The sequence below is a fragment of the Lissotriton vulgaris genome, chromosome 7 (genome assembly GCF_964263255.1).
Source record: "Lissotriton vulgaris chromosome 7, aLisVul1.2, whole genome shotgun sequence".
Lineage (NCBI taxonomy): Eukaryota > Metazoa > Chordata > Amphibia > Caudata > Salamandridae > Lissotriton > Lissotriton vulgaris.
This window is the reverse complement of record NC_141695.1, coordinates 545,016,426-545,030,185: the sequence shown is the minus strand read 5'-3', so window position 1 is coordinate 545,030,185 and position 13,760 is coordinate 545,016,426. Positions and strand designations below refer to the sequence as shown.

At 41.2% G+C, this 13,760-nt stretch overlaps 1 protein-coding gene across 1 annotated transcript in view; it reads left to right on the top strand.

The window, feature by feature from the left end:
• LOC147702009 (TBC1 domain family member 24-like) overlaps nt 1-13,760 on the top strand; it is a 141,681-nt gene that overhangs the window by 75,870 nt on the left and 52,051 nt on the right. Inside the window, exon 2 of the mRNA XM_086930624.1 lies at nt 4,467-5,502. Coding sequence (XP_086786750.1) covers nt 4,467-5,502 — 1,036 coding nt within the window. The remainder of the gene's footprint in view (nt 1-4,466; nt 5,503-13,760) is intronic.

Genomic DNA, 13,760 nt, shown 5'->3' with positions numbered 1-13,760 from the left:
TGCGCATTGTTATGCAATATTTAAAAAGTGACGCATCTATCTAGATGCGTCACTTTTTAAATATAGTGCAACGAGGTACATTTTATTACACTGCTGGTGTTATGCGTCACTTTTCTGTGCGCACTCCTTATGACATTCCAGATGTGTCATATTTAATGTATGACGAATCATGTTGCAGATACAATATGGCGCAGAGTTTTAAAAAGTGACCCATGTACCTAGATGCGTCACTTTTTAATAATAGCGTCAGGTATAATGCATGCAGAGGGGGTGTTCTCCCGCAAAAAGCTTTGTAATAGCGACGCAGTGAAATCTTTGAGATTTCACTGCGTCAGTTTTAGGATGCTGTTGCGTCAAAATCTTGTGCCTGCTTTACAGCAGGTGTTAGACTGAGGCAAGACCTTTCATATGCTGCTTTCCCCATTTGAAAGGACACATTACTGGAGTTGCGTCACTTTTGTGACGCACTCCAGCAATGCGTTACTTGGAATGTCATAAGGAGTGCGCACAGAAAAGTGACGCATTGCACCAGTAGTGTAAAAAAATGTGCCGCGTTGCGTTATATTTAAAAAGTGAGGTATCTAGGTAGATGGGTCACTTTTTAAAATCAAGCGCCACATTATATCTGCGTGAGGTATAATGCATGCAGAGGGGGTGTTCTCCCACTAAAAGCTTTGTAATAGCGACGCAGTGAAATGTTTGAGATTTCACTGCGTCACTTTTAGGATGCTGTTGCATCCTTTAAATATAGTGCAACGAGGCACATTTTATTACACTGCTGGTGTGATGCGTCACTTTTCTGTCCACAGTCCTTATGACATTCCAGATGTGTCATATTTAATGTATGACGAATCATGTTGCAAGGAGTTACAGATACGTCAGTATTTCTGACATATGTGTAAACATAAAAGTGATGCGAGGCCGGCGCAAAATTTTGACGCAATAGCATCCTAAAAGTGACGCAGGGAAATCTCATAGATTTCAGTACGTTGTTATTACCAAGCTTTTTGCGCGGGATTGCCCCCTCTGCATACATTATACCTGATGCAGATACAATATGGCGCAGAGTTTTAAAAAGTGACCCATGTACCTAGATGCGTCACTTTTTAAAAAATAGTGTCAGGTATAATGCATGCAGAGGGGGTGTTCCTTGCAAAAAGCTTGGTAATAATGACGCAGTGCGTCACTTTTAGGATGCAGTTGCGCCAAAATCTTGCGCCTGCTTCACAGCAAACCTTTCACATGGTGCTTTTTCCATGTGAAAGGACACATTACTGGAGTTGCGTCACTTTTGTGACGCACTCCTGCAATGCGTTACTTTTGTGTTTACAGATATGTCAGAAATACTCCAGTTTATTCACTGTGTCATAACTTTCTTTTCTAACACTCACCTTCTTTCATTCCTCCTACTTCACTTCCTTTCACCTCTCATACCTTTCTGTTCTTTCTTACTCATTCTCTTTTCAATTATCAATGCACTATATTTCACTTACTCTTCATTTTTTAAGATTATAGCTCTTTGATGAGAATTGGAGGTAGTTCTGAAAAGAACTTTTGGTTTTCTTCTTTTAACTGAAGAGGAACAAAAACAGGGAATAGAAACTGCTCAACAGGAGCAAAAAGAAAATAAAAAAATTAGGGGTGGGAAGGGCAGTGATGGTTCTCCAATGCCCGAACCATGAGCAGGACACTTTGCTCCCCATAGGTGAGGAGTTGATTGCAGTATCTGCATCTGACGACCCCATGGTTGAATGCAGGTTGAATGTTTGCTACCTGCCCCTGAGATTGTTCTCTTCCAGAAGAAGTTGCTCCTCCTGTTGATGTAGAGGCCCCATCTCTGGGAACCTCCTGTGCCAGAGCCCTGACACTTTCCCGGGCAAAATTCTGGGGGTGCCTCCTCTCCACATGGCGAATCATGGTGTAGTTGCCAAAAGAGTATTTTTTTGGGGGGTTACCCCGTGACAGGACCTGTTTGCAGATCCTGCACTCTACTTTTGGTGCATTCACCTTCTTCTGGCCTTCTGGAAACTTAAAAAATTTCCAGATGAAATGTTCCTTCACCTTTGGGGTAGGAGGCTCTTCATCAATGAAGTCATCTTCACTGCTGGATGGTCTGGCAGCCATGATGAATCCAGGAATATGGAGCAGCAAAAAAGGCAGGTCTTTCAGTCACAAAAGTGAAAGAAGAAGTGAAGGAAATGGGTGGGGATTTCATTCATTGTAAAAAAAAACTGTTAGCAACCAATGAAAAGTGTTATTTTAGGGTCACATGACCCGACGCGTTTACGCTGCGCGCTCCGGAGCACTTCCGGGTGCGTTTACGCAGCGCGATCGTAGGCGCTTCCGGGGCGCAAACGTGGCGCGATCGTAGGCGCTTTTCCGTGCGTTTATGCGCCGCGCACGTATGCGCTTCCGAGGGCACTTACGTTGCGCGCCGAAGTGACGTCATCAATCTTTTATAGAAATGCATAATCATTTTCCATATTAAAAAAAACAAATTTTATTTGTATGGTACGAAATGTTTTGCATTATTATTAACTTTTCATTCATATTTTTTTTTCACGAACGACAGTTGCGCTCTGGGTGCGCTTTCAGATGAGCTCTCGGAGAAGCTTACAGGAGAGCTTAGCTGAAAGCTTCCCGGAGCGCGCACCCAGAGCGCAAAAGAAAAAAATTATAAGAAAAAATGAATACTTAAAAAAAAACAGCAAATTGTAAAAAAAAAAAAGGTTAGAAACTCGATATACAAAGGAATTAGCATTTAAAAAACCAATGAAATTCACTGAAAAAACCATAGGTTTCACACCAGTTATAGTTAGGAATTAGCATTTAAAAAACCTATGAAATTCACTGAAAAAACCATAGGTTTCACACCAGTTATAGTTAGGAATTAGCATTTAAAAAACCTATTAAATTCACTGAAAAAACCATAGGTTTCACACCAGTTATAGTTAGCTGGAAATTTTACTGATATAAAACCATTGAAATTCCCACGTTATAGTTAGATGGACTCACTATAACTTGCGCGTGCAATGCACTGCTGATGATGTCTTATTAAGCCAGTTAACCAATCAATTTTTAAAAACCATCCATTTAGACACTTATTTAAACATTTATTCTTCCATCAACTTTTACATATACATATATAAAATATATTTATTTTTCAGAAAGACACACATTCACTGGATGGTGTCATCAGTGATGTCATGAGTGATGTCACTGACCATGTCATGAGTGATGTAATATGTGATGTCATCAGCAGTGCATTGCACGCGCAAGTTATAGTGAGTCCATCTAACTATAACGTGGGAATTTCAATGGTTTTATATCAGTAAAATTTCCAGCTAACTATAACTGGTGTGAAACCTATGGTTTTTTCAGTGAATATATATATATATATATTTTTTGTGTGTGTGTGTGTGTATCTCCTATACCATAAACCCTAAAAGTACCCTTACCACCTAAATACCCATACCCACCCTAAACTCTAAAAATACCCTTGCCACTCAAATACCCCTACCCACTCTAAATCCTAAAAATACCCTTGCCACCCGAATACCCTTACCCCCCTAAACCCTCAAAATAGCGGTAAAGGTATATAGTTGGTAACATTTTGCGAGGTAAAGACTTATGAATTGTTAAGAATGATTGGTAATGGTATTGCGTGATAACTAATGGCAGCATCATGAAGGCTGTTTACCAAGTGAAAGGGATATCACTAATAAAAGTAGTGTGATACCGGGAAATGTTGGCCGCGCGCACTGAAGTCTCTGTAGCGTTTTTGATGCTTTTTTTCCTGGGATAGCATTACTTTAATTAGTGGTAGATTCAGATGTTATTGTAATTGTTCAAGTAAATAAAGTGTTAATATTGCAGTGCATGAAGCGCAATTCTCCTTTGTCGTGTTCTCTGCTATGCTGCCGCATTTGTTTCTCTTTTCATTATTTCTGTGTAACACACACTTAAATCATGCTACTATTACTGCAATTCGCTGGTGCAATGTGGTGTACGTGAGTGAATGCCTTACACAACCACAGTAAAAATAAACGCAAAAAGTAAAATTGAAACAAAGTCGTCAAAAAGGCAGACAACGTTGCAAAAGAGACAATGTTGACTCACACTCCTATCACTATAATGTGAACACTTTATGTACGTAATGTTTACAATAAAACTGGATCCAGGCATGGATTTCATTTCTGGAAAGTATTAAACCTAAACTGGTGGAATCCAGCCATTTCTGATGGTTCTTTCATGCTGTAGTCTAACCAGGTTCACTTCATCCCATGCTGCCATTTATGCTCAATTGGGGGCCTGAGATGCTGGAACCTGGCAACATCAGCATCTCCTCTTCAGTCCCTTGGGTGAAGCTGTAGACAAAATCCTGTTTAACTCTTCCCATTCTTTCTTCAAGGTTGTCAATATTGGGTGCATCCAGTAACAATCGACCTGTTCTTCTTATTTACCAGAGATGAGCCATTCTCCTGACATCCCACTCCTGATTACTCCAGAGACAGAAATATGGCAGATCGATGCAACGTCGGAGGTGGAATGTGGACAGTTTGTAGACTGGAATAAAATGCCCGACTTCGGTACAGACCAGGGACAGCATGGAAACGAACTGCCACATAACCTCAAAGAGCTGAAGAAAATAGCCAGGGATGGAAATTTCGCTCATAGCCACAACATGAGAGCTCGTGCCTACAGTCAGATAATCCGGGCCATCAACTGCCGACTTGTCACCCCAGATGCCTCTGTATATCAGGACATATCAGAAAAATTGTTCAGCAAGAGGAGCCCAAATTTTCATCCACTGCCAGACTTCATGGATGATATCTTGATGCCCACATACTGTCTTAATGTGGAAGGTGTGACTGCCCTCCGAAAGATCCTTATCTGCATCGGCAACCAATTTCCTGACATCACGTATAGTCCAATCCTGCCAGTAGTAGTGGCTTTGCTGCTCCACTACAGCTCTGGTGAACCAGAGTGCTTTGAGCAGGTCTGTCGTCTGATTACATGCGTGGACACTCAAAAATGCTACATTGACCAAAGCCTCCTTGCCTATGAGGCCTCCTGCATGACTTTTGGTGACTTAGCCAAGAAGCATTGCCAGGCCGGCCACAGGCTAATTGCTACCACATCTGAAAACTTCTTTGAAGTCTATTCTGAATGGGTAATGTGGATCTTTGGGGACCTTCCATTTCAGTATGCCATCAGGGTGTTTGATTGCTACCTACTGGAGGGCTCCAAAGTGCTGTACCGTGTGGCCCTGGCCTTGCTAAAGCAGTACAGGTATTTCTCCACCGAAAGAGAAGCAGAGATCCGCGATGTCAAGCTGGACTTGCAGAATTTTGTCCAGAGCATTGCACAGCACATGCCTGTGGATAAACTTATGGAAAAGGCATTCCGCATCCGGCTGTTCTCACACAAAGAAATCTGGCTCCTGCAGATGGCGAATAGGAAGGCCCTTTCCCAAAGGGGGATTTCAATTACTGAACGCAGGTAAGGAATGTTATGCTAACTGTGTGTCTGTCTGTCACAAGTAGAGGTGAGAAGCCAACAGAGCTGTGTGTTTGCTTGCCATGAAAGGGATATCACTGTCCTCATGAGTGTCAGCCAATCAGTGGATATATATAGTCTATAGAGCTACATCACTGCCTATTTTTATCAAATTGAGGTAAGAAATCTATAGCTTTATTTGTCTCTGCCTTATAAATAAAATTAACATATAAGTAGACACACACACTGCAAATGAACTGCCACGACGAGCCAGTGCTCTTAATGATAAAGCATATATCTTTGGTAATCAACAAAAGGCTCTTCCATTCACATCAGTGGCGGCTGGTATGGAGCAGGGGTGGTGAGGCGGGGGGTGTAAAAAAAATATAACACCTCTGCATGGCTGCCGTTTCTTGTTTGTCGTCTCTCCTCTGCTTCTCTGCCTGACTCCCGGAAGTAGGAAGAACACAGGCTCCCCTAAGCCAAGCACAATGCTGTTGTCTCCGGCATGACAGCAGGGTCATGATCAATGTTCCCTCTAATTTATTCCTCTGTGTGCAGCAGTGTAAGGTCTCTGTGAGCTGCAGCCATGGCTATGTGCACCATTAAGCAGACCGCACATGTGGGTGCAGGGACAAATATCGGTGCAAAAATCACTCCAAACTTTTGCTTAAAAAGTGAAAAGATGGTGCATTTACACACATACAGCGCCAAATGATGGGTCTGAAGGCAGGTTTTCAATTTAGATGCACACACCATGACATGAATTGGTTACACAGGCAAGTGCACTTCAGCTTTAGCAAAGCACAGTACTCCAACTGTGGTACCATTATAAGATTTTACTAAAGATTCTTAACTGGAGTTCTGTTCATAGGGTGGGGAAATGTAGGGAGCCTATACAAGATTGGATACCTGGGATACAAGCAGGGGGCACATGTTATGCCACCCTGTGGGCATGCCCCCCAGTTCTTGCAAGGCATGGACTTGATAGTCCGAGCCCTCCAGGAATTTGCTTTGGTGTTCCCATTGCAGTGCCTTTTTTATAGGCACTTCCGTGGGAAAGCCTGCCAGTGACAACAGAAGTCCAAATCTGACAGGCGGTGCTCACACGGGTTTGGTGGTGCAGGAGATGGGCGGTTCCCCACCGCCAAACTCATAATAATGCCCTAAATCATCATGGTAAACATAGCATTTGTAACAAGACCAGCAAACCTGCCAGCAGCAACAACTAACAGTAGTTCTGGGAAAGCAGACAGAGCAACAGTAACACAGAATGCATTGCAGCAGCAGTGGGATGTACACTTGCGCAGGAGAGGGCAAAAAGATATCCGGCATCTGGCAACAGAGGTTCCGCATGGAAAGGATGATTGGACGCTGGTTAATGGATCAGGTGCTGAGGAATATTACATAAGCATGTTTTGTTTATATTACCATCATACAATCTACTGAAATTTCTTAAAATTAACAGTCATATCATTGATCATACTTGCATACTTTCTGATTAATACAGTGGCATATAGGTTAGTTCACAAAATTATGCATAGATCTTAATATAGTGCGAAGGTAGCTGGAGAGCAAATTCTCTGTACCCTCAAGCCAACACGTTTCTATGTTAAATTTGTTTAAGTAACTCTAAATCCAGAAAAAACGTGGGTTTCTTGTATTTGTCCCTCATTGTGTTTTTAACCCATGATGCATGTGGAGGATCACCAGTACCTTCAATACCTTTTGCTAATAGGGCGCGGCTGAGGGTAGATTGTGTGAGCATTTATATTAATCGCAGAGCCAGTCACTCGCTTCAATTAACACAAATACTTACTCAGAGGCACACAATCGGCCCTACACAGGGCCACGCTTAGAGCTAGTGGCATCCTGTGCGACAATGTTTGTTGGTGCCCCCCAATGACCACCTCCGCTACGGATTCCCTCACTACCACCCTTTAACACTGCCCCTGAAATCCCCATTACCACTCTCTCTGAGATTAGTGCATTCATTCATTTTATAGCACACCTCATACTAGTGTAGGGTGTACTTTACTTTACATTTCACACATATTAAACAGAGACAATCAATCATAGGTATGTAGATCAGTGTATAAGAAATGATACATAAGACAGAGGACAGCAAGGTGTAGGAGTGAAATGTTATCTGTACTGGTAGGCAGTATAGTTTAAGAATGCTTGTCTGGAGAAGCACAAACTCGGAATTTAAAATGTAAAACCATGATTGGGTGTTCTCTTTAATAAGAATTGCTTTGAACCCAAATTAACCCTTTTTTCAACATTAGGATACTGAATAGCTGGGGGAAAAATCATAACGCTCTAATCTATACCTTGCAGTATGCATGAAGTTCTTTGATGACAGTCAATAGTTTACAGCTCTATATTAGGATTTTAACTTATAAACTGCAAGTATCAAAATGACCTCTCTGACAAAAGTAGTAACCAGCTAACCTATTTTCTTTCTATTCACTGCAGGTTCTTTGCAGCAGGCATATTAAACCTCTGCCGTGACACACTCCCATTTCTCATATGTTTGGTCCTATTGCGATCTAAAAGAAACCTTTTTATGGATGTTGAATGAAAAATAAACATTTCTCTGCAGAATGTCTATAATAGTCTCTCACACGTCACCTCCTTTAAAAACAAATTAAGGGGTAGTGGTATTCAAAACAATATGTTTAGTAATTATTCAAGGTCATCACTGCAAAACTATCAGGAGGATCCACTGAAAGGCTATAGCCCTGGGCCAGAGCCCATTTTGGCCATGCCTTAAAACATCTCTGAAGTCTTGCAGCATGACGTGTGCTTTCAGGTGATTCTGAAAGCACACGTCGTGCTTGTAGACTTGCTGCATTTAATTTGTTAATAGAGCGGGGCAGATTGTGTGCAACACATGGGTTCAGATCAAAATCAGAGATGGCAGAAGTACTACTCGCCACCTTAAAACTAAGAATGCTCTGAAACAAGGCTGTGTACTTGCTCCATGACTTTTTTATCTGTTTATCGCCGATCTTCCTAGACACTTCAAAGAAGTTAACGCTCACTCGCCCTCACTCTTAGGCAATGACATTAAGTATTTACAATATGCAGAAGACACTACATTACTAAGTCATTCTGTTATAGGACTAAGAAGATTAATTGATTCTTTTAATCATTATATTACCCTTAATGTTTGAAAATTAATACCAAAAAGATAAAAAACATGATTATAGGTGGTAAAAAAACAGATAAGAAAGAATGGAACATTAAAGGGTTACATATTGAAACTGTAAAATTGTATAAATACTTAGGAATAACATTTGACAATAATATGTCTTTTAAACAGCATTTTATAAACCTCAAAGCAAAGGCAACAGCATTGTCATCTGCTTTCAGAAAGTTGAGGGACAAGTTGTCATGTCCAAATCACGAACATCTACTGAAGGTCATGAAAGCAAAGCTGATTCCAACCTTGACTTATGGCTCAATGATTTTTCGTGGTAAAGACGCGAAAATTCTTGATGCCCTGCAAATAAAAGTCTTCAAATCAGTTTTTAGGATTCCCAAGCATATAGGACATGATAATGTCAGGTTAGAATTTGGTCTGAAAAGGCAATCTCTGGTACGACAATCTGCCTTCTTAAAAATGCTATATTCATTATATCGCTCTGAACAAGATACCCTTGCCAACCAATGTTGGCAGGAGATAACGAGGTACGAGCATGCTAGCAGCTGGAGATCCTTTTTAAGCAAGAGTTTTATTAATTTTGATTTCCCAACATTTGAAGAAGAGGGGAGGAGCAAATCTGTTTTTAAACAAACATTAAATAGATCAGCCAACCTATAATCAATTGTTTTAGATAAAGATGAGCTCAAAATAAAGCATAATTCTTGGTCAATTACCAACTCATTTATTAAATTAGAACCCCAATCATACTTGTTGACCCACCTAAAATCATTCTTACGGGAGAAATGTATGTTATTGCCGTTTGGGAGATTCCCATCTAAGGACGGAATACCTAAATGGGAAAAAAACTGGTCCTCTAACCTTTGTAGGTTATGTAGTTCCTATGATGAAACTTTAATACATATTGTGACTACATGCCCCCATTTTCTAGAAGAGCGGAAGACTCTGTTAAGATGTATTTTTAACGAATTGGGGGTCAGAACATGTCGACACGCCATTATTACTTGCCTCATTGGGTTAACACCTCGCCTGATCTCCCAATTTGTAAAGTTCATCTTTATAGCCGAAAAAAACCTACTAGTCAAAACCGATTCTAATAGTTAGTTCAGTAATATGCTGTTAATGCAAAATGGTAATGAAAATGAAAAATGTGTTTTTAAAATCTACTTTTAGTAAGTTATGCACAAACTTGACATTATAACTGTTACAGGATTGATCAATTTTAAGACTAAAGATAAAGCGTTGTATAAATTTTTGCGATAAGGTTTGGGAATTGTCTTATAGCAACTTTGCACAAATGCATCTTATTTATTGCTGCCCTCTATTAATGCTGCTAAAAATTCTCAGTGTAAATCTGTATTTTTTACATACTGTTTTATCTCTGTTTGAAATGATTTTTATTAATCAACAAATAAAGCAAATATTTACGAATATTTACGTGTGCCACGCTCTATTAACAAAAGAAATGCAGCAAGTCTATAAGCACAACGTGAGCTTTCAGAATCACCTGAAAGCACATGTCGTGCTGGTAGACTTGAAGCCTTTCATTTGTTAATAGGGCACTGCTGCGGGGCAGATTGTGTGCCTTTGTAAATACTTATGTTAAGTGTAGCTTATGACAGGCACTGCGATTAACATGATTACTTTTAAAAAGGCACATAATCTGCCCCACATCCGCACCCTTTTAAACAAAAGAAATGCAGCAGGAGCCACTTGCTGACAAACTTTGGGTGATCTCTACCTCCGACTACTGCAGAAGGAAGTGACCGTTTTTTGCGCCACACACATTTTAAAAGTGGCGGTACAAAAGGTCCTCAGCTGCATGTGTGCGTTTCACACATTACACTGTGCACTCCATGAGACCGAGGTGCGTGCGCGTGCACCTAACAGTCTGAGCGTACTGGATAAGCGCTCAGACAGGGAGTGGGAGCCTGTGCATGTTCTCCACGCAGGCTGTGAAATACAGCCAGGTGGAGAACATGACAAGTGTGCATGACGGTTTGCTGGCCCAAGACAGCCGGCCAAACAGTCATGTACACTTAAGTGCACATATTTCCTCCTCCCCCTGCTTTGACAGCCCATCCCGCCCCGCCCCGCCCTAACCTGGCTCACAATGAAAAATAAATGATAATAACATTGTTTGATTATCATTTAATTTTTCATTTTTTGCACTGCTGAAAAGCAGTGGGGCAACACTCCTCCTCCTTAACAAACAAGTGATTCTAACCTGCCTTCATGAAGCTATGACCCCTAATAGGAAGGATTGCTACTTTTTGACACGGACGATCGCAATTCTTTGATCCTCTTTCCATCAAAAGTGAGCTGTGCCTGACCCTAATGTCCTTACAGGGAAATATAGGGCTATCTTCTCTTCCACGGAATGCTCCAGCTAGCCCATGAGTGCATTTATAGATCAGGGGGAGTAATTTGAATGCAGTTTGTTTCTCCTCTGTTAGCCAGGGCAGTCATTTAAAGCCCATTGGAATATTATAAAGGAGTTACTGGCACAAACTAAGCGCTGGTTCAGAGGTCACTACCTCCAACTCTAATACAGAAAGAATTCAGATTGTATTGTACCAAATGCTGCAGACAACTGTAAAATGGAAAAGAGGTGTTCTCCGTTCATCTACAGCCACAAATACATCACAAAATAAGGATGCCAATATGGTCTGTGCTCCATGTTGAGATCAGAAACATGATTGATGGCTGTCTGTGCATTTGTTGTACTTTAGATATGTTCTTGTTGCACCATTACAGCTTTAAAAAAAGATTTGTGATATCTTGGGCATGCCTAGGATGGGCTAAAAATATGTATACATTTTCTGAGTCTAAATCGTTTTTTTCTCCATAAAAGGATATAGTACAGAATTTTTCAGTGACTTTGGGCCCACCCCAATCTTAAGAAACCAAGTGACTTTCTTAGGGATGCATGATGCTATAATGTATGCCTTATGAGAAGCCACCCGAGTAGCAATGCAACTAATTTATAGAATGTGAGGCTGGCATCCTTCATTATTAAATGAAATAGTCTGAATACTGATCAGACTATTCTCTTTGCTGTCCTCATTTTGTGATCTTTAAATCCTTTCACACAGAATAGAATCTGTAATTCTTCATTTCTGTTTTTAGGTTGAGCCTTAGCAACAGCACGCATGTGCTGCTCACTCTGCGAGGCATCCTGTATTGGAGTATGTACTGGAAGCCCCGCCCACTCTCCGCCCATACCTGTCATTGGCTTGTGACGTAAATGCTGGCTTCTGATTCGTAAATCAGTCCATCCTTGGTACCGCCTTGTCTGCATTTGTTACCTCCCATAACAACTGGACTTTATACTTGGCTTGTTACACGATCTGCATTATAAATTGGTGAGCACTATTTCGTTTATTGGCACTGATGGGGATAACGGCGGCTGCTTTTAGTATTTGCCGCGCACCCATACAGGATAATGGTGGCCACTTTTCTTATAGAGTGCTATGCCGCTCTAACTAGCGTGCTGAGTACGGGACCTGCATTAGGGACACTGCTCAGTTAGAAAAAAACTTTCTAACTTTGATGTTGAGCTCGGCGCCTGCTTCAGGGACACACTGCTCAGTTTTTTTTTAACTTTAATACTGAGTGTGGCACCCGCTTCGGGGACACCGCGCTCGGTTCAATTTTTTTTAAGTTAATACTAAGTGCGGCGCCCGTTTTAGGGAAAACGGCGCTCATTTAAAAAAGAAATTCGAAACTTTGATGTTGAGCGCAGTTCCCGCTTCAGGGACACTGTGCTCTGTTTCCTTTTTTATTTAAAACTTTAATACTGAGCCCGGCGCCCCCTTCACGGACACCGTGCTCTGCAATACAATAGGCGCTGCTTTTGCAAAAATGTGGACTATTGGTATTGTAAATGATAATGCCATTTAATATTCTAAAAGGCATTGCCATTTACAATGCCATTAGCTCAAAAACTCATAATTGCAAGACCTATTGCATTGTAAATGCTTGTTTTACTGTGTGTCTAGGACAAGTAAAATCACGAATGGTCTGAAACCTTTCTGCTGATTCTTACATGTAAAAAACTGTTTTCAATTCGACAAAAAGCTACGTCGATAGAATTGACTGTGCCAAGTACTCCTCCTTTTCTTATCTCATCAATAGCTTTTATTTTTTACTTTCTCCATTTGGATTGGAGTGCCTACATCCTCTTTTAAGGTCTGTCAATATGGAATTGAACTGGAGTTAGGAGGTTTAAAGGAGTTGTATTTCCTGGCCCATGTCTATTAAACAGGCTGATGCCAATATGTTATGGAAGTCTTCAGACAGAGGTAATGTTCTGCAGAACTATATATCTGTACTCAACTTTGTGTGTTGTGCTGCATGTGATAGTAAAACTGTGCCTTTCAACTCCAAGTTTCTGCTTTGAGTTGTGAGAGAACACAAGCTGTACACCTGACACCTTATTCCTTGGAAGCCCACAAATTCAACTGTGGAGTGCCTCAAGGTTCATCACACAGCCCCACCCTCTTCAATGCATACATGATCCTTCCTCACAACATCATCAGCGCACAAACATCAATATCCTCTTCATTCTGAACTACAAACAACTCATACTCTCCCTCTCAAAAAGACCCCCAGCACCAGAAACAAGTTACAGCTTGCATGTTCGAAGTCGCTAATGAGATGAAAGACAAATGTCTCAAGCTCAAGACCCACAGGGTAGAAGTAGGGATCTTTGGCAAGAACACCTCCCCATTGGATTTCAACTGGTGGCGGGACGAACTCAGACCCGCACACAGAACCCATGCCAGGAACCTCGGAATAATCATCATCAGCAAACTGGACACTACCACACAAGTCAACTCTGTCACTGCATCATGCTTCCACAACCTGAAGATGTTGAGGAAGATCTTCAAAGGGCTACCACGCAACACTAGGAAAACTGTCACTCAAGCTCCAGTCACCAACAAATTAGACTATGGGAACATCCTCTATGCCGGAATCACCAAGCAATGCTAGAAGACTACAAACCATCCAGAACTCAGCAGCCAGACTCATCGTCAATCTTCCAAACAGAACTCACACCACACCTTTGGGATCTACACTGGCTCCTGAT